We start from the raw sequence: 21,202 nt of genomic DNA on the forward strand, positions 1-21,202 counted from the left end.
GCTTTGCAAGCGTGAATACCTGAGTTCAAACCCTAGTCACACCAAAAAAAAAAAAAAAAGCCTGATTGATTGTCTAATGATTCTGTTTACTGTCATTTTTCAGGATTAAATTTCTATCAGCAAGTAAAACTTGTCAATTTCATTCGAAGGCAAGTTCACCAATGCAGATGTTATGGCTGTCATGTGAAATTCAAATCCAAAGCAGATTTACGGACTCACATGGAAGAAGCTAAACATACTTCATTGCTTCCTGAAAAACAGACATGGGACCAACTGGAGTTAGTACTGCTCAACAATATGTAGCCTTCTGTGCTCTGTCTACCTTATTATATTCTTTCATTCAATTTTTTTTAACTTAGGTAACATATATGTAATATAGAAAGGAAAAACTTCAAAATCTCATTTTTAAATAATCCCCCTTACTAATGAAACCAACTATTTCAGAATTTAACTATTTCAGAATTTAACCAACTATTACAGAATTTAACCACTGTAATGCTAGCTACTCAGAAGGCAGAGATCAGGAGGATCACTATACAGAGCCAGCCTAGGCAAATAGTTCGTGAAACCCTATCTCAAAAAAACCATCACAAAAAGGGGATGGCAGAGTGGCTCAAGGTGTAGGTCCTGAGTTCAAGCCCTAGTACTGCAAAAAAATAAAAATAAAAATTGTAAGCACATTTCCATATCTAATACCCATCTGTTGTATCATTTTTAATGGTTGTCAAATATCCCATTGTATAGATATTCTATTACTATTATAAATATTAATATACTGGATATCCATATGCCTACATTTGTGCATGCTAACCTAATTATTTCTTTTAGATAAACTCTTAGAAATAAAATTACTATGTCAAAGATATGTACACTGGTAGGGCTGTTGTTATATACTTTACATATTGGCACTTTTGAAGTTGCAAAATATTGCCAAGCAGTTGGTCATCTAGTAGGTACCTGTTGAGGTGTAGGTACCTGTTGAGGTGTTATCAGACTCCCAGGTGTCTTTGTCAGTCTAACCCGTCTGGGCTGGTTCTCACATCACTCTTGGTAACTTCAGTTGAGGGAACCTCTGAGAGGTTCTAGCTGCCCAAATGTTCCTCTACTGTTAGAGACTGTTAACCCAGATGCTCCCCCACCCCAGAACTCTAGCCAGAAAGCTTTAGATTTTCTACTTCAGAAAATCTCAGATTTGTGAGAGCTAAAGTGGGCCCTGAATTGAACAAGTAACCCTGTCCTTAGATTAGAAAACAAAATGCAGGGGAAACCTAAATGTTTTCATCAGGCATTTGAAAACTCTTTGTGTTTGAAAAGGTTACAATTTTGAACTGTGCTAACCTTTAGGAAGAACTGAGACTTTGAAGTAGAAGTGAAAGAGATGCACATTCGCTTCATTTGAGGAAATATTACTAGCAGCTAGAGCTGCCCAGTATTGCAGTGGGCTCCCTTTCTTACCATGGCAAGTATCAATCAAGACTCAGTTCCATAAGGCCGATGTCAGACAGTAAAGGTCAAAGTGAAAGTAACTCAGAAGTTGTCTCCAATACAGCCTTTGCGAAACTGAAATTGTTAATAAGGAAACTAGCTGCTGAAAATTTTTCTATATAGTTTACTAGCATGGCTATTCAATGCATCTTTGATTGTTTTCAGGTATTATTTTCCCACCTATGAAAATGACACTCTTCTGTGCACACTGTCTGACAGTGACAGTGACCTGACAGCTCAGCAACAAAATGAAAATGTTCCCGTCATCTGTGAAGACACATCGAAACTGCGTGCTTTGAAACAAAACAGTATTTTGAACCAATTGCCACTACAGGAGTGCTTGGAAAACTAGAAGGAACTGCTACAGAAGCAGTTTTTCATGCTTTTCTCCTCTGAGATGGATAGGAAAGACCAGTTTAAATTTGAATATCAGCAGATTATTCATTCTTGGTGAAATAGCTTTTTTAATGGATGGGTGTTTTTTCAAGAAATAAGGTAAAAACATAAAATGAGGACTTTTTATATTTTGGCTATCAAATTTTATTGCAATCGCCTTAAATTATTTCATTTCATTAGTCAAAATTGTCTGTAATAAGAATATGTAAGCCACAAAGAAATGTAACCAATCGTTTCAGTCTCTTTCCCACAAGCCTCCCTCCTCCAACAAGTCACATATTTGACAATGTGATTCTTGTCTTATGTGGACAAACTATAAATACCGTGACAAAAAAAGACCCACAGAAGAAAGGAAAAATGATCAAAGATTCTACATTATGCACAAATGTGACAATTCTAGAATAATCAGAACTGGTTATATTGTCATTACTGCTTTCTTTCTAGAGTTGCCAAAATGGACATCAGTGTAATTAAGTTCACTTTTACCTGAAAAAAAAAAGTATACACACACACACATATATATATACTTTTATACATATATATATATATATATATATACACTTTTATATACACATATATATGTATATATACTTTAGTACATATATACTGTATGTACTATAATAGTATATATATACATATACTGTTACTGTCACTAATAAGAACCACTGTTTAAAAATATAACCATAATACCATTATGATACATAGCAAAATTAACAATAACTTCCTACTAATCTATTTTCATTCTTCTTCAGGTTGTTTCAAAAATTTCTTTTTATACCTGATGTGGTGATGCAAAGCTGTAATCCCAGCTACTAGGGAGGTAAAGATAGGAGCATCATGGTTTGAGGCCAACCTGGGCAAGAAAGTTAGTGAGAGCCTCTCCAAAAATTAAAAAAGCTGGCCATGTGGTGCATGCCTATAATCCCAGCTACTCCCAAGATGGAACCAGGAGTATTGAAGTCCAAGGGCAGCCCTAGGCAAAAGCTCAAGACCCTATCTGAAAAATAAAGTAGAGCAATAGGGCTCAAGTGTGGCTCAAGTTGTAGAGCTCCTGCCTCACAAGCAAGAGGCCCTGAGTTCAAGTCCTAGTACCACCAAAAAAAATGTCTTTTTATAATATTACCAGTTGTGGGACCGATACGTAACTTCTCATAAGATGCACTGAAGAGGACAAAACATTTCTTTTCTGGATTTCTACCAAAAATGCATAATGTAGATGTCTTTAAAAAAAAAAAATCAGTCAAACGTAAGTTGAGAAACAGTCTATAAAATAATTGGCCATTACTCTTCAGAAATGTCAAGGCCATAAAAACAAAGACTGAAAAACTGTTCCAGATTGAAGAGAGCGAAGTATAGCATTATGAGTGGGTGGATGCAGGGTTGACCATGAAATAAGAGTTTTCCTTTTGCTGTGTAAAACAGTGGGACAGTTGGCAAAATTGAGTAAGGTCCATGGCAAATGTTTTGGCATTGGTAATAATTTCAGATTTTGATGACTGTACTGTGGTTATGAATGAGAAGGTACTTGTTTCTAGGAAATGCACCCTGAAGTGTTTAGGGGGAAAGAAGCAATCTGTTTGCAACCTACTCTCAGAAAACTAACATGGATACAGAGAGACTGACAAAGTCAACATGGTCAGGCATTAACACATGAAGGGGGCCATGGGATTTCTTGGCACTGTGCCAACTTTTGTCTGAAATTGAAAGTTTTTCATAATTAAAAAGGTTTCAAATGTCTTTTTACAGTTGGTTTGTTGAACCAGGTTCCAAGTAAGATCTATACATTATGTTTAATGTGATTCTTTAAGAGTCTTATAACCTGTAATAGCTCACATTTCCTTTTTTTTTTATAATACCACTTCTTTGTTAATGAAACTGATCCTTTGTCTCACTTTGTAAACTTGGATGGTTGTATCCTCTTTGTTTCATTCACCATGTTCCTCTGTCATGCATTTTTCCTGAAAGCTGGTAGATCTAGAAGATTCATTAAGTTCATATTCAAAAAGGTTTTACAAGAACATTTCATAGGAGGTAGTGTATATTCCCTGTTATATTACATCAGGCCCATAATGTCTGAGGTACCACTTTTAGAGATGCCACAGTTGTTCAGGTCCAGTGGTTCCTGCCTGTAGTATCAGCTATAAAAGACACTGAGGCAGGAGGATCTCTTGAACCCAGGATCTTGAGACCAACCTGGGCATCACAGTGAGATCCCATCTCAGAAAATAACAATAATAATAATAATTGCTCGGGGCATTCAGCTGTTGTCAGGCTGATACACCATAAAGTTCCCCATTAGTTTCTCATCTATCCATTGTTTCCACTGGTAATTGTTACCTAGATCTATTTTGTGCTATATAGCACTGGATTCTGGGCTTCTACTTTTCAGTTGTTAATGCCAGCCTATGTGGACAGTGCCCCAGAACTGAAAGGGTCTTGTGGCCCATTCAGAGACTCAAGAGTCACCTTTTCCCACCGTATGATCCTAAATTGCCTAGACTTGTAAGTTCCATCTCCTCTGACTGTGGCTTCAGGTTTCCAGTAATTCAGTTCTGCAGACACTCATGGAAAACTTTTTCTTGAAAACTAAGCATACATGATAAGGTGCCCTTATCATGAAATATGCTTAAGTGAAAAAAAATTAAGTTAAATTGCTTTAAAACTAAAGGTTAAAAAGGCAATTAGTCCTGTGCTTAGAACACTGTGTTTCTAGGGAACAGATTTGTTCAGGAAATCAAGGAATGTCTGGAGTGTTTTCTAGCAGAAGAATGTGATAAAGTAGACCAGAAATAACAAGCTTCAGAAAGAAAAAGCTTTTTTGGAAATAAAATTGATTCCTTAGGGAACAAATCAGATATAAAAGGAAAAGTGAAATGTAAGAATAGACCAACAGATAAAAGGGAAAAGATGATGTACTTAAGGCTTAATCCACTGACAAAGTCAGTGGATTGTTTTGAGCGGGTAGATGTTTGGGGGTTATTTTTATGAGAGACATGGTAACTTGAACCTAACGAAATTGAATATGAAAGCCAACTCAGCAAACCACAGTGACTCTCTCAGGGGAAACAAGAATATATATATATATATATATAGAGAGAGAGAGAGAGAGAGAGAGAGAGAGAGAGACTCTTTGGTAAGAATACTGGGGAACTCAGTATTCTTTTGGGGACGATAGCACCAAAAGAGGGAATGATCAGCCTGAAAAAGCAAACTGTTCGAGGAATTAGTTCCCAGATGTCCCTCAAATTATAGAATAGGGACACAAGTGCTGCCTGTGCCCAGAGGAAACACACTTGATAAATTTTTAGAATTAAGACTCAAAGTGAATACCACAAGAAAGGTATTCATTCATGTAACAGAAGAGAGCTAGACAGAACTGTGGAAAATGAGATCCAAGCCTGAATCAGCTGTTAAGTCCCATGAGAATGTACATGCCAGTTAGGATTATCTAACTCCAAAAGGTGAATGAGGCCACAATTTTTTGAACAATGGTTGCTTTTGTTCACAGCAGAACCTAATGACTTCTCCTTCATAAAGGAAGGCCCCATTATAATAAATCTAGAGCAAAATGTTAGGTAATATATCTGGGTCAGAAAAGATTGTTAAATAAAAGCCATTAGATCCTACAAGTAGTGTTTGGCCTGTATATGTTAAGGAAGGAAAGAATTCAACTTAAAAAGTCAGTTATATTCAGCCATTTCTTCACAAAAGGTATAGCAGGAAGTCAAGCACTGAGAGACATCACTGTTGCTGAAAAAGGTGGAGCAGAGCAACAGCTGGGCAGGTAGACCAGTCAAAGTCCAGGGACCATACCGTGCTAAGGAGGCCTGGGCAGAAGCTTCTGTCCTCACCAGGTCCCAGTGCCACTGCACTGTAGTCCAGTTGCCCCCCAATATTCATTCTCCCTTTCTTTAATAATAAATAAATACAATGTTTAGGTGGGTATGTGGCTGCCTAGAATGAAATAAAGACTACTTTTTTCCACCTCTCCTGCAGTTCAGAATACTCATGAGTTTATTTTTGTTTTTTGGGTTTGGGGTGGGGGTGCTGAAGATTGAACAAAGGTTTCAAGCATGCTGACCATGGCTGGTCACATTGCTGCAGCCTCTCCCTACTCACAAGTCTGACTTGTAGCAAATGAGATGTAAGCAGGAAGTCTCTGTAAATAGCTTCCAAGGGTCTCCATGATGATATTGGACACAAGCACCCTGTACGTTCTTTCCATCCCTTCCTACTTCCTGTTTCATGGGACAGTGAGGTCAAAGCCATACATGGTAGTGCAACAATGTCAGAGGAATCTGGATCCCTAAAACAAGGACTGCACTAGCACATTTATGAGGGAAAGCAGGAGGGAAGAAGGGAAGAAGGGAGGGAGGGAGTGAGGGAAGGAGGGAAGGAAGGAAGAAAAGAAAGTTCTACCTATCCTTTTACTTTGGGTTTTCTGTCATTCATAGTCAAACCTAATCCTAACTAATAAACCTAGAGAATTGTGCTACAGAAACATCAATAGCTGTGTTGGTTCAGTAATTTGCTGAGGATGCTTTCCAGCTGAAACAAATGAGGAGATAAAGTCATCCTTAAAAGACAGGCTTCACAAGCATGAGTCTGTTTGGTGTGCTATCACAATACCTCAGGCTGAGTAGTTTGTAATAAAAAGAATTTATTTGGCTTATGATTCTGGAAGCTGGGAAATCCAGGATTAAGTTCTCTTTTGGTGAGAACTTTCTTGCTACATTACAACATGGTGGAAGGCATCACATGATGACAGAGACAAAGACAGGTAGACAAAGGAGGTCAAACTCAACCTTCTATCAGGAACCCATTCTTGTTATACTAGCCCACTCAGGTGAAAATAGCATTAATTCATTCAAGAGGACATGACATTCTCAGGCTCAACTTACATTGTGTTTTGTGTCTAACACATGAACTTTGGGGTAAACTTTTAAGCCATTGCACTAATCAGTTCCACAACAGAAGGCAATGGCAGGAACCATTGTGGCAAAAAAAAAAAAAAAAAACAGGAAAAGTGTTGAAACCAAGTCATAATGTAGAGCACAGATTCCATGGGTCAGGGTTGTTAAAAGAGGACTACGAGGAAAGATGAAAGTCAACAGGTTGATGTTGCTTTATTTTGTTCTGTTTTTATTTTGCAGTGCTGGGGATCAAACCCAGGGCACACAAGTCAAGCACTCTACCACTAAGCTGCATCTGAATGTTGTGTTTTTAAGATGCAGAATGGGAAAGTCAGACCTTGTAACTGGGCTTACCATCATTGCCTATTTCTAAATTTTGGAAGAATACAAGTGTCTCTGGCCTCGACCTAAGAGAAATATGTGTGGATTCTTCCCACAGAAATGGTAAAAGCATATTAACTTCTTGAGGGATTTTTCATCCCAATTAAGTTTAGAGATAAGGATTTCAGATAACACACAGAGGGGCTGTCATGCTGAGGGAGCTGAAATCAGGGTCACTGAATCTCTGTTAGGGAAAGTGCAGTGTTCTGGGAGATCATTTTGTCTTGATAATTTGTCTTGGAAGATCTTGGAATTGTTTTCTTTTGCTTACTTTTGTTAGGGTTGAGTAAGTGCTTTAATGATACTCTTTAAACAGTGAGGTGTACCAGAAACTTGATGTTTAACTTAGTCAAGTACCAAGACTCTAGAAAAAGCCACACAAATGATTCTAGTGAGAAATTTCCCAAGCTGCCAAAAGAACCACAGTGCTATCCATGCCTCAAGAACCCTCTAGTTCGAAATGCAGAAACAGAAATTGGGAAGGACAAATTTTAGACTAACATCTTTTAACTAAATCAAGGAGACAAGAGACTATAATCTTTGAACTTGAATTTCTCCTTGAGAAATTCACAGTGCTAAAGGTGATATATAAATGAGGGACATCAATATTTTACTAGGATGTTTTTAATTGGAGCATCTTTACATTGTCATATGATCTCTTCACCAAACTTATGATTGACTGTTCTGAGCAACATACTTAAATATAATTAGGATTGAAAAAAGAAATTAGAAGCTTAGCTGGAACAACTTCAATCACTGCATTGCCTTCTGAAACAATAGCTCACCACCTGTGTCAGAAAGAAAAACAGAAAGAGAGGGTAGTTACCATTCAGGTATGGGGGTACACATGAAGGTAGGGACAGCACTGTCCTGATAGATTGCTGATCTCCTCTAAAGGAGATGGTCACAGCCTTGGTTGGCCTTGAGAGAACAAATACGGGGAGTTTTGGAAAGGAGGGGACCTCCCTTTCCATCTTGTTATAGGAAATCCACTAGGGAAATTCATTATTTGACATTTTTTCCTTCTTTCTACCCCCTTTCTCACTCCTACAAGGGAGATGGATGAATTTTATGACTGGAAATTTGGAGAACAGCAAGTAGGCATCTGTGCCTCAGCCGTTCCTCCTCTTTCTCTTTGGGTTTTTCCTGCCTGCCATGGAACACATCCTGTTCTGTTCTTCCATTCTGCAAACTTTACAATGCAGCCTCTGCCCATTCAATTGGCAGGCCTAATTTGGTGACTGTGTACAAAAGTCTACTTAATTTGTACAAACATCTAATATTAGGAAGTTTACTTGCCCACAACTCTAAGCCGTTTTCTCTAGTATCATCTTAATTAGCAATAAAGTCAATATTTCATCTCTCCCTGGCTGACCGCTTATCTGCTGACCCTTGTAGAATGTGCTAGGAAACCACTCTTGGAGAGTTACCACTACATGTACTAAGTCCAGTCAGCAAGGAAGCAAAATAGATTTAGTTCCACAAAACACTAAGGCTGGGCAATAAAGCCAGAGAACTGGTGGTTAAGATATCATTGGTGAGTTCCCTGGACATAGACATTTTGAAAGACAATCAGAACTAGAATTTTAGGTAAGTTCTATCAGAAGCAGACCTAGGGATAAGAATTTGAGTGCAGGTCTTTTATATAAGAGGAAAACCCAGAAAATACCAGTTTAGGAAGTAAGGAAATGAAAAATGAAATGGAAGGAACACAAAACCATGTACATTAGTGAAGAGATTACTGCAATGGGAAGTGGACTCAACTTCACCGAAGTCCCCCAGGAGACTGCATTAAACACTTTTTAGAATTGCCCTCCCCCACCACCATCACCACTACGGGGCAAAAAAGCTAGGGTACGTACCCACAAACTTCACTGGTCGTGAGTTGAGAGCTGGTCCCAGGAGTTTTAATTCCCTGACACTTCCAGCCTACCTTGAACATTGGTCTTGCACCCTGTGGGGGATGAAGAAAGCCCTCTTACAAAAACCCAAAGACCAAGGAATCTATAGTGTAGAAAAAGGGTGTGTGCAGGATCTAACAATAACTGCCACAACTATAGATATTGCAGTACCACAAAGAAGAGCATAGCAGTCCTCACAGCTTTTTCATGTACCTCCTCATTTGACACTCAAAAGGCAATTTTTATCTCCATCAAGGGTAAAGGGCATGAGAATTGGAGGGATGGGGGGCGGGGAAAGCACAGCAATGAAACAGCCAACAAATAATATATGGGAATTTAAAAGGAGACAAAGCCAAGTTCCAAATGTTCTTAATGAATGGATGAAAAGCAATTCTTTTTAAGTGGAGGAAGCTTAAAATTTGAAATCAGATCAGGAATTGTTTTTAATGTAAGTGCTTCATTGAATTTATATGCGGAATTAACATACCCACTCAGTTTTCATCAAAGGCATCAAATTGTAGCTATTGTTTGCTTAGTCTGCAAAAATAGCCACCCAGTATCCCGGAAGCTTAATTCAACTCTGAATAAGATTTAGATGATGGATAGCTAGAAAACTAAAGCAGGGGTTGCAGTTGAACTCTTATACCTGTAATTGACATTTTGAAAAGCTAAAACATGTTTAATTCCTGATAATGGCAATTTGCAAGATTGAAATGGCATTGCTAGCCTGTTAATTCAAACTGAAAACATTCCACAAAGTTAATAATTTCACAGTGTTCTAAGACCCAAGTGAAGTGGTATACTTTTTGACATATAAAATTAAACTACAAAAAAAGTTTGAAAATATTCTCATTAACTTATCCACAGAGTGAGCAGTAGATGAAACTAAAAAAGCTATGGATTTTGGTGTTTTCATTTGGAAAATATTAGATGAGCAAAATAATATGCTGTGATCAATCACTTTTTAAATTAATTGCAAAAGAAGAGGAGAAATGAAAGTAAAAGAAAAAAAAAATTTCCTACTACCACAAAACCCCACTCTAACCACCCCATCATACCTATGAAGGCCAAAGCTTGGCATTTGATACCCTTCACGATCTGGCTAAAACTGCCTCCTCCATCACTCAAATCTATGACCAAGTCCTTTGATTCTATCAAGAAAATTCATCTGTCTGTACCACCATCTTCAGCCTGAACTTTTGCAATAGCTTCCTTGCTTCTTCTCTGGCCCCTCCAGTCTGTCCTCCTCATACCGGCTAGAATGATTTCTTTAAAGAATCCTTCTAATGGTGTAATAACTTTGTTTTGTGCCCAGCAGCCATTCTCACTTTCCTCCTTTCCTTATAATTTCCAAATTCTTTATGGAACTGTGGCAGGAAGGCAGGGAGGGGGAAGAGAGATTAATGAGTGCTACAGTGAAACAAAGAAAAACCAGAGTTGGGCAATGTTATCTGGAGACTGGAGAAGGGTCACCTCACCCCAGAGGTTAAAGGAGCCAATGAAATAACATGTGATTATGTATGGGACAAGCTGTACACCCCCCCACCATTTCTGTAACCTGCTCTAAATGGTATATAAGGAAAGCCCTCTTTGTTCTTGGGGCTCAGCCTTTGGACTCAAGTCCACTGAGTCACTGCTGGCTTGCTTAATAAACTTGCTTCCCAAAAGCTTTGGTGCCCTCCCAGTCTCTGTCTGAGCCCTCCTTCTACATTTCTGGAGGCCCACCTGAGACTTGGAGGGTGATGTTTTCACCTCCTTTTCTCTGGCTCGACACCCCTGGCCCACAGGGAGGGCCACCCCAGCCAAGCACCACTGGACTATGTTGATCCAGGGGAGAGAGCCTCTCCTAGTGAGCTGAGGAGGTGAGTTCTGGTTGCACAAAGGAACCCAGAAAGGCTTGGGAACCAACTTGGGAGCCCCACTCATCAGACTGGTAAGAACCCAGGTTCAAATTTAGGCCTGTCTTAGGAGGTAGAAAGGGAGTCAGATCAACTCTCAAAAGGCACCCTAGTAACCACCTTGGGGGTGAAACCATGTCTTTCGGGTTCAGGGAGTAGAGTGGAAGTACTGTGCTGTGTGAGAGTGTATCAAAGTGTGAGCCTGAGATGTAGCCTGGTTACAAAGTGAGTGTGAAATACTGATCTGTGGGTCCATGGGGAACTCATATGGTCTAGAGTGAGCCCTAACAGAGCCTCTGGTCCAGGGCTTATATGGACTCACCACAGCCAAGAGATGCCTAAATCCCCATGAGTGGAGCGGCCAGAGACAGATGAACTGAGGGACATTATTTGTTTTCCCCTGTGTGCCAGAGAGGAGGACCCCTTACCTCCTTTCCACAGCCCTCATCCCTTCTATCTTTGTCTCTAGATGTCTGGCAAATGGGAGTAATGGGAGGCGGTCAGAGTAAGAACACCCCCCTAGACCTTTAAGAGGGGATTTAATGGAGATTATGGAGTCAAGCTGACTCTTGACAATCTTCAGACCTTCTGTGAAATAGACTGGCCTGCTTTTGGTGTAAGATGACCCTTGGCAGGGTCATTAGATAAAGTCATATTCAAGAGAGTTTTTGAAGTGGTTGTAGGAGAGTCCGAAACACCCAGATAGTTTCCTTGTATTGACTGCTGGCAGGATACAGTCCTCAGTCAGCCCATGTGGCTAATGCCCCACTTAGAGAAAGCATGTAAGGTTATGGTAGCTAGCGAGGCAGCAGCTTCCAAGTACAGGGGAAAATGTAGAAAGCCAGAAAAAAACCCATATTGAAGTCAGAAAAACTCCTTGGGGGACCCCAAGGAGTCCCTGTCCCCTTTATGTGTCACTATACAGATTAGAAGTTTTCTAGGCACTTCAGGATTCTGCCGGATCTCGTTCCCCAATTATTCTTTCTTTGCAAAACCCCTTTATAAAGCCACAACAGGGAGAACAGGAACCCATGGTATGGGGAGAGGAGAAAAAAAGGCCTTTCAAGAAATTAGGAGGGCACTCACAAATGCCCCTGCTCTGGGCCTGCCAGATGTGATAAAGCCCTTCTTCCTATATGACATGAGAGACTGGGAGCTGTAGGAGTCTTGACCCAGCTGCTGGGTTCCTAGCACCATTCTGTTGCCTATTTATCAAAGCAACTTGATGTAGTTTCTTGAGGCTGGCCACCCTACCTGTATGCCTTGGCAGCTACTGCTGTCTTGATGGGTAAAGCAGACAAACTTACACTAGGACAGAAACTCACAGTCTGAGTTCCCCACTCTGTTTTGACTTTCATAAAAAATAAAAAAAAAATTGGTTAACAAACTCCCAAATGATCAAATATCAAAGCATGTTATATGAAAACTTGAGTGTCTGGCTAGAGGTTGCTAAGACTCTAAACCAAGCTACCCTGTTACAGGTTAATTCAGGCCCATCAGAGCATGACTGTTTAGAGATTACGGATGAGGTATTCTCCAGCCAGCCAGCCTTGACCAACCAGCCCATTAGTCATTCAGACGTTGAGTATTTCATGTATAGCAACAGCTTTGTCCAGGATGGCACACGTTTTGCCAGATATACAGACTCAAAATATGCCTTCACTACCATTCATGTCCATGGAGCCCTATATAAAGAAGGGGGTTCATTAACTTGGGAGGAAAAAGTGTTAAATATGGACAAAATTACTAAAAGCTGTATGAGCCCCTAAGCAAGTAGCGATCATGCACTGCTGAGGGCACCAGAAGGGAGGAGACAACAGCTGTTTCAGGAAACCAAAAGGCTGATAGGGAAGCCAAGTGAACAGCCCTCACAGGAGGACAAACCTCAGTCTTACTGGAGGCTGCCTTGTTCCTGTGCCCCTTATCTGAGTGGGACCCATGGTATACTTCACAAGAACAGGCCTAATTTGAGACTGAAGGAAGAATTTTACTGGACAGATGGTGGAAGTTTACTGATGGCTGCATTGCCATATCTGAGTCACTGGAACCCACATTTGTCAAACAGTGCCATAAAGGAACTCACTCAGGGAAGACAGCTCTCAAGACCACCTTGGCCCAGCATTTTTATGTCCCAAAGCTCTCCAGCATAAGTAAGATAGTATATGAAAGGTGCAGTCTGTGTGCCAGAAACAATTCCCGTCAAGTGCCAAGACAAATATTTACTGGTATTTATCTACACCTTCTCAGAATGGATGAACACTTTCTCCACTCAGACTGAGAAACCCCAAGAAGTGGCCAGGCACCTGTTAAAGGAAGTTATCCTTTGACTCAGAAGACCTGTGTCTATTGGATCAAACAATGGGCTGACCTTTGTTACGGAGGTGGTACAGTTGATGGCTAGAAAAATTAAAAATAACTTAAAAGCTACACATGGCTTACTGCCCCCAGAGTTCAGGGAGAGTAAAATGTGTAAACAGGACTCTAAAACTACAATTGGGAAAACTATGCCAGGAGACCCACCTACAATGGGATCAATTACTGCTCATAGCTTTGCTCAGGTTTAGGTCAAGCCCCACCAAACAAACGGGTCTTTCCCCTTTTAAAATTATTTTTGCATATCCACCCCTTTTAGTCAAGGGCCTGTGAAAACAGGTGACCTCACCCTGAGACAACAGGCCCTCCATTGACTGTCAAAAATCAATGACAGGGTAAGAGAGAGACTCCCCATTGGCCTAACAACGTCCACACACCCTTATAAACCAGGGAATGCTGTTTGGGTAAAGGAATGGAATGTTCAAGTGCTAAAGCCCCACTGGAGGGGCCCTTTTGTTGTTGCTTTGTCCACCACTCTCACCACAGTTAAAATAACAGAGCTCATTCCCTGACCCAGCCTCACCCTTCAAAACACCAGCATCCTTCCCTGACAGGACCCTGCTTCCCAGGAGACAGCAGGAGACCACAGATGATGTCAGCCCTGCTCTAGTCACTCCAGAAGCTGACTGGTCCATGCATGGCAGAAGCTTGAGGAGTCAACCACCTCACCTTTGAGGATGAGTCCATTCCGTGTATTCTTCTTGCTAATCTTGGTCAGCTCTGTACCTGGGGAACTCCAGGCTTTGGACTGTGATTTATGTATGCACACTACCTGAGTGGGGAATGCTGTTACCAAAACTCTGGTTTTCCATACTTATTTATCCCTGTGCAGGCACCATTGTTGGGTCATGCATCCACAACCATACCCCCTACTCAGTGTGCTTTCAGGATGGTCAATATATCTATTTTAACCCCACCTATTGCCCTCAGGAGCAATGGCTAGAGGTCCAAATCTCACCAGCACTGAGGAGCTCATTAACCACACCCAGGTTAATGACCCCACCAAACCTGTGTCTGCAATAGCTAAAAACACTGAGCCTTAGGGCAACTGTGTATGTGTGGGTGGGGAGGGGGAGGCTAACCTGGGAAAGGACCTACAGGTTAAATGACAAGTATATATGTCCAAAAGATGACAGTGAAACATCCAGTTGTGCGTACTATGAACAACTCTACTGCCCTTATTGGGGTTGTAAAAGGGGAGGTACATACTCACATGAAATTGCTGCTCTTTTACAAAAAGGGAAGCAACCCCTGACTGCACTCTTTGTGCCTGTAACCCTGTAAGTTTCACTATTTTCAGCCTCAGTGAAACAGGTTAAAAAGTTGGGAAAAAGTTTGACATTTTAGTCTATGGAATGAAAACATACCCCAGTACTTTGCTGCATTTTCAGCTCATCATGATCATGACAGCTCCTCATACCAGGTTTTTCGCTCCTTTTACAAGGAGATACAAAGTGAGTTTCCCATCTCAGTTACAACCAAAAACCTGTTTCTCTCACTAGCTGAGCCCATAACACAAACTTTAAATGTAACTTCATGTTATGTTTGTGGGGGAATGAATATGGAAGACCATTGGCCATGGAAGGTGAAAAAACTAAACCCACAAGAACCCTTTAAATAAAACCACTCCCCCAGCCATGGGGAGAATGTTTAGCTCCTAAAAACCTTTATTATTGGGAATTACTGTATCTCCCATCCAAAAGGCCAATTCTCCACCCTGGTAGGGGACTTGATCTGTTTGGGACAAAAGTTTTACAATGAGAAGACTCAGGGTGGGGGGCTCCCAATCACACAAAGACCCAACCTCACCTGCTGGCTAACTTCCCTAAATTTATAATAGCCTAAAATAATCTCAATCTGAGTAGTTGCTGTTTACAGATTGATGATTTTTAAAAAGGTAATCAAAGAGATTACCAACAAAATAAAAAAGCTTGCCCATGTCCCTGTGCAGACTTGAAAGGGATGGTGTCCCAGTGACCTATTCGAGGGCTGGTTCTCAGCCCTACATAGGTTCCAGAACTTACTGGGACAACGTTCCTTGTCTTAGGAGCATGCCTGCTATCACCCTGCCTAATGCCCCTGGTATTGCGGTCTTTATCAAGATGATGCTCTTTGACCCAGAAGTGGGTCTGAGCATCAAAGTCGGGGAATGTGATAGGAAAGCAGGGAGGGGGAGAGAAATTAATGAGAGCTACAGTGAAACAAAGGAAAACTGGACTTGGGGAATGTTACCTGGAGACCAGAGGAGGCACCTCACCCCAGAGCGAGGTTGAAGCAGCCAATGAAATAGCATGTGACCATGTATGGGACAAGCTGTACCCCCCCATTTCCGTAACCTGCTTTAAATGGTATATAAGGAAAGCCCTCTTTGTTCTCAAGGCTCAGCCTTTGGACTTGAGTCTGCTGAGTTGCTGCCTGCTTGCTTAATAAACTTGCTTCCTGAAAGCTTTGGTGTCCTCTCAGTCTCTGTCTGAGCCCTCCTGCAACGGAACCACTCATCCTTATTAAGTAGTAACCATGCCATTTGGGATTTACCCCAACTCTAGCTCCAAGGACAAGGGGAGTCCTAGTTGGAGTAATAACCTCCCCCTCACTGCAGACTGGGTTATGGATGAGCACAAACTGAACCTAAGCCAAAATTCATAGCAAGCCTAGTCACTGTGGTCAGTCCAGAGTGGTCTGATCAGAGGAACACTGGGTTATTTTAAATTACCTAGAGGAACTAGAATTTCCCTTTCCTTATTAAAAAAAAACCATGTACCCTGGTTGTTGCTTAAACCATCTTGCAAGATTGAGAGAAACTAGCCCAAAGACTTACAGAGAAAATTTCTGAGAAAGGAGCCAGACTCCTCACTTGAAGATAGTCCCTTTTTGGACTTTTTGGTTACACAGGCCAATAAATCCCCTTTATTATGTAAAGCCTTTACATAGAGTTTCTAGTACATGCAATAAAAGCTTCCCATCTAATACAGATGGCTTCCCAATAAACATGAAAGCAAGTTCAAACTTCTGACATATGTTACATGTCTCCAACCTTGTTTTGTTACCGTTCAGCGGTGAGGTCCTTTTGCTCTATGCATACAGGAATTGTGAATTAGTGACAACTATTCTAGACCTTTGCAGTTTTTGTAATCCTTGGCAGACAGTGGCAGCAGACAGCACCAACCAGCAATAGGAGGTGCCTTCTACTGTTACAGCTCTTGTTTGGCCCCTAAATGCTAGAACCCTTATCCCTACAGTCACAAGTATTATAACTCTTGCTACTTAAATGTCAGGATACCCAGCCCTTGAAAATGACAGCAAGTGTTACAGCTCTCAAGCCTCAGATGTCAGGATCCTTAGCCTCTGATTGTGGTGACAAGTGTTACAGCTCTCTGGAACTCTTCTAGTGACCAGGACCCACAGTTTCTCTTCTCTCTGGATCCTAGAGGCTTCTGACTTTCCTCAGCCTCAGCTTTCCACCTTTTCTCACTTCCTATTTCCACTATCCCGTGTTGTCTCTGCCCCTTCTACTCCCTGCTACTTTTGTCTTGGCCACTGTCACCACTGCCACTACTGCTATTGCTACCACCACTGGAGCGAGGCTTGCATCAGCTGCCGGTGCTAACTCCACTACTGCTTCTGTCTCTGCTAGCTCTAATGTCACTGCCACTACTGGCTCCAATGTGGGGATTATGGCTGCCTTGGCTGCAGGAGCTAGTTCTACTGCTGCTTCTGCTGCTACTGGTTCTGCTGTCACTGCTACTGCAGCAGCTGCTGCTACTGCCTCATCTTTCTTTTCTACTAGCTCAGGCTTTCTACTAACAATGAAAACTAAAAGTAGTCAAGAAAGGACCACTTAAGAGAAGCCTTTATTAGGCCTAATGTTGCAATACCAGGGAATAGGACTCCTGGCTAACTCACGAAGTGGGCTGAACAGTCTGCTTATATAGCCTGCTTAAATAGGGGGTGTGGCAAGGGTGTTACACCAATCATGGAGTCCCTTCATGCAAATGAAGGACAATTGGCACCAATAATGGTACATTTCCTCATGTCACAGTCATGGCAATCCCTAACGCAATGAAGGATGTTGTACTAGTCACAGGTCTTCTGCTGGGCCATGAGGAGAAAATAATCCCACTCTGGCCTGGGTGGAAATGGGTGCAGGGTCTCCTAGAGTTTGCCAAAGCTTATGATGTCAAAAGTCTGGTGCAGGAATTCCAAGATGGTGGCTAGAGGGAGGAAGCAGAAAGCGAGCTTCCTATAGTGAAATCTTGGAGAGACGCTGGAGATACACCTTGCAAGCAAAACCACTAAGAAGAGGCAAAACTCTGACCCCTCCACACCTCCAGTCGGTGCAGAGAATCTCCACTTCACGTTAAATGGAGAAACCAGGAGGGCCCCCAGGCCACCAGACACCTGTGCCCAGATATCTTGGGAAGACGCAGACAAGGTGAACTAAGGGGTATGAGGTACTCCCACAGAAAACCCTGGGCCAGAACAGCATAGCCCCCTGGACAGACTGACCTACACCCAGGGAAAAAAGAGAAACTGAGTAATACGCAATAAGAACAATAAAGACACGTTGCAAAGAGGGTGGGGCACACTGAGTGCCAAAGAGGAGGGGAGGGGAATCCTTCCCGGAACTGTAAATAAACAAGCCGGGTGGGCCGGAGAGTCTCCGGCGGGAGTGGGGGTGCACACTCAGCAACCAGGAGAGGGAAAGCTTGTGAGAGTGGTGGAGGGAGGAAAACTCCACAGGAGAGGAGGGAAGACCCACCTCCCACGTGAGCTGTAAACAAACATTCTGGCTAGCAAGAGCAGCAGCACCACCCAGTAATCAGGAGCAGGAAAGCTTGTAAAAGCGGCGGTGGGAGGAAAACTCCACAGGAGAGGAAGGAAGACCCACTTCCCTCTTGAGCTGTAAATAAACATGCAGGCCTGACAACACGGGTGCAGTGTCAGCTCCCCAGTGTGCTTGGAAAGGGGAAAGTTTGTAGCAGTGGCTCGCACACAGGAGAACTCTGAGTAAACAAAGCCTGCAGGGCCAGGTGAGTGCTAAGCTCACCCCAGAGATCTGCATAAATAAAGCCTCCAGCAACAGCAGGCTGACAGCGGTGGGCAGGCAAGCCACATCTGCAGATAGCCATTCACAGACCTGTCTCCAGACTCTTTTTTTTCTATCTCCCTACCTTTGATGAGAAAACAACCGAACTGCACCTGAATGCTGAAAAACTTACTGAAACTTTATTGCATTTGAACTTGGGACACTTTGTGGGATTTTTTTTTTTTGTGCAGATTTGTTCTACTTTATGCATCCCCTTTGATGAGAAAACTATAGAACAACACCTGAGGCACCATCTCCAGGACTGAAGGCTGAGACAGACACCAAAATTATTAAGACTGAAACTTCATTGCATTTGAACTTGGAGGTTTTTTTTTTCTATTTTTCATTTTGTTTTATTTTATTTTATTTTTATATAAATATTTTTTCTTTCATTTACTTATTTTTTATTTTTATTCTTATCTTTATTGTTTTTATTTTTTATTTTCAATCCTCTCTCTGTCTTTCTAATGCCTTTTCAGCTTACGGTTGATTAGTACACTGTCTCTCCCTGTTTATATCTTTGAACTTCTTTTGTTTGTTTCTTTGTTTTGTTTTTTTTTTCTTTCTACTTGATTATTTGTTTTTCCCTTTTTCTTTAACTTCTTTGCTTTCCATCCCCTCTCACCCTTCCATTCTAAATATCACTAGTGCTATTATTATAAGACAGAAAATACTTAATTGTACACAGTACAGAGACAACAACAACACCAAGGGCAATGATGGGAAGACAGAAAAAACAGTGAAATCAGGTTCCCCACAGCAAAAAATTAGTAGAGGAACCAGAGGGAAATGAAGAAAACAGATACTCAGATCCAGACTCCAACAAAATGAAGATAAACTATGCCAAAGAACCGAATGAAGCCCACAAGAATAATTTAAAAGAAGACATACCACAGGTACTCAATGAGAATTTTATAGAGATGATACTGGATAGGGTCAACCAAAACATACAGGAGACAATCAAGAAATTCCAAGACAACAAAAATAGGAATTTGAACAAGCAAAAGAAGAAATAAAGGAAAACATAGAAGCACTGTATAAACACCAAAGTGAAACAGAGAACATGATTAACAAAGAGATAAATAAACTCAGGACAAAAATAAACAATATTAAAGAGGAAACCAGCCAGGATATGGAAAACCTCAGAAAAAAGAATGAAACAGAACTGCAAAACAAAACGGAAGGCCAATTCAGCAGAATAGAACAAACAGAAGACAGAATCTCAGAACTTGAAGATGAAATGGTAATTAAAGGAAAAACTGAAGAACTATTAATTAAACAACTCAAGACCTGTGAAAAGAAAATGCAAGAACTCACTGACTCCATCAAAAGACCAAACTGGAGAATCATGGGCATCGAAGAAGGAGAAGAGGTGCAAGCGAAGGGAATGCATAATATATTCAACAAAATAATAACAGAAAATTTCCCAAATCTAGAGAAAGATATTCCCATACAGATGCAAGAGGCCTCCAGGACACCAAACAGACCAGATCAAAATAGAACTACTCTACGACATGTCATCATTAAAACAACAAGTTCAGAAACTAAGGAAAGAATATTGAAGGCTGTAAGAGAGAAAAAACAAGTAACATACAAAGGTAAACCCATCAAAATCACAGCAGACTTCTCAACAGAAACATTAAAAGCAAGAAGAGCGTGGGGTGAGATCTTCCAGGCATTGAATGAAAATAACTTCAACCCCAGGATACTCTACCCAGCAAAACTATCATTCAAAATAGATGGAGCAATAAAAGTCTTCCATGATAAGCAAAAACTAAAACAATATGTGACCACAAAGCCACCACTACAAAAGATTCTGCAAGGGATTCTGCACACAGAAAGTGAAACCCAACTTAACCATGAAAAGACAAGCAGCACCAAACCACAGGAAAAGAAAAAGCAAGACAGTAGAGAGTAACATCAACTTAGGTACACACAATCAAACCTTCAGACAACTAAGACAAATAAATGACAGGAATCACCACATACCTATCAGTACTAACACTTAATGTTAGCGGACTTAATTCACCCATCAAAAGGCACCGCTTGACGAAATGGATTAAAAAGGAAGGTCCAACAATTTGTTGCTTACAGGAGACTCATCTCACCAACAGAAATAAGCATATGCTTAGGATGAAAGGCTGGAAGAAGATTTAACAAGCCAGTGGCCCCTGAAAACAGTCAGAAGTAGCAATACTTATCTCTGACAAAGTAGACTTCAAGCCTACATTGATCAAATGAGATAAGGAAGGACATTCCATACTAATAAAAGGGGAAATAGACCAAAAGGAAATAATCATCATCAACCTGTATGCACCCAATGTCAATGCACCCAATTTCATCAAACATACCCTGAAAGACCTAAAAGCATATATTAACTCCAACACAGTGGTTGTGGGAGAATTTAACACCCCATTATCATCAATAGATAGGTCATCCAAACAAAAAATCAATAAAGAAATCCTAGAACTAAAATATACAATAGATCAAATGGACCTACTTGATGTCTACAGAACATTTCATCCAACTTCTACACAATATACATTCTTCTCAGCAGCCCATGGAACCTTCTCCAAAATAGATCATATCCTAGGACACAAAGCAAGCCTCAGCAAATATAAGAAAATAGAAATTATACCATGCATACTATCTGATCACAATGCAGTAAAAGTAGAACTCAACAACAAAAGTAAAGACAAAAAACATGCAAACAGCCAGAAAATAAATAACTCATTACTTAATGAACAATGGATCATCAATGAAATAAAA

The 21,202-nt window shown here is 40.9% G+C and overlaps 1 protein-coding gene across 3 annotated transcripts in view; it reads left to right on the top strand.

The window, feature by feature from the left end:
* The window catches only part of Znf277 (zinc finger protein 277), a 137,130-nt gene extending 131,261 nt beyond the window's left edge, over nt 1-5,869 (top strand). For 2 of the 3 annotated variants that reach the window (XM_020171697.2, XM_074065049.1), the window contains exons 11-12: nt 104-278; nt 1,651-5,869. In XM_020171697.2, coding sequence (XP_020027286.2) covers nt 104-278; nt 1,651-1,837 — 362 coding nt within the window. In that variant the 3' untranslated portion in view covers nt 1,838-5,869. The remainder of the gene's footprint in view (nt 1-103; nt 279-1,650) is intronic. The other variant, XM_074065048.1, reaches the window with a different exon arrangement.
* The last annotated feature ends 15,333 nt before the right edge of the window (nt 5,870-21,202 follow it).

This window comes from Castor canadensis, chromosome 2 (assembly GCF_047511655.1).
Source record: "Castor canadensis chromosome 2, mCasCan1.hap1v2, whole genome shotgun sequence".
NCBI classification, from domain to species: Eukaryota; Metazoa; Chordata; class Mammalia; order Rodentia; family Castoridae; genus Castor; species Castor canadensis.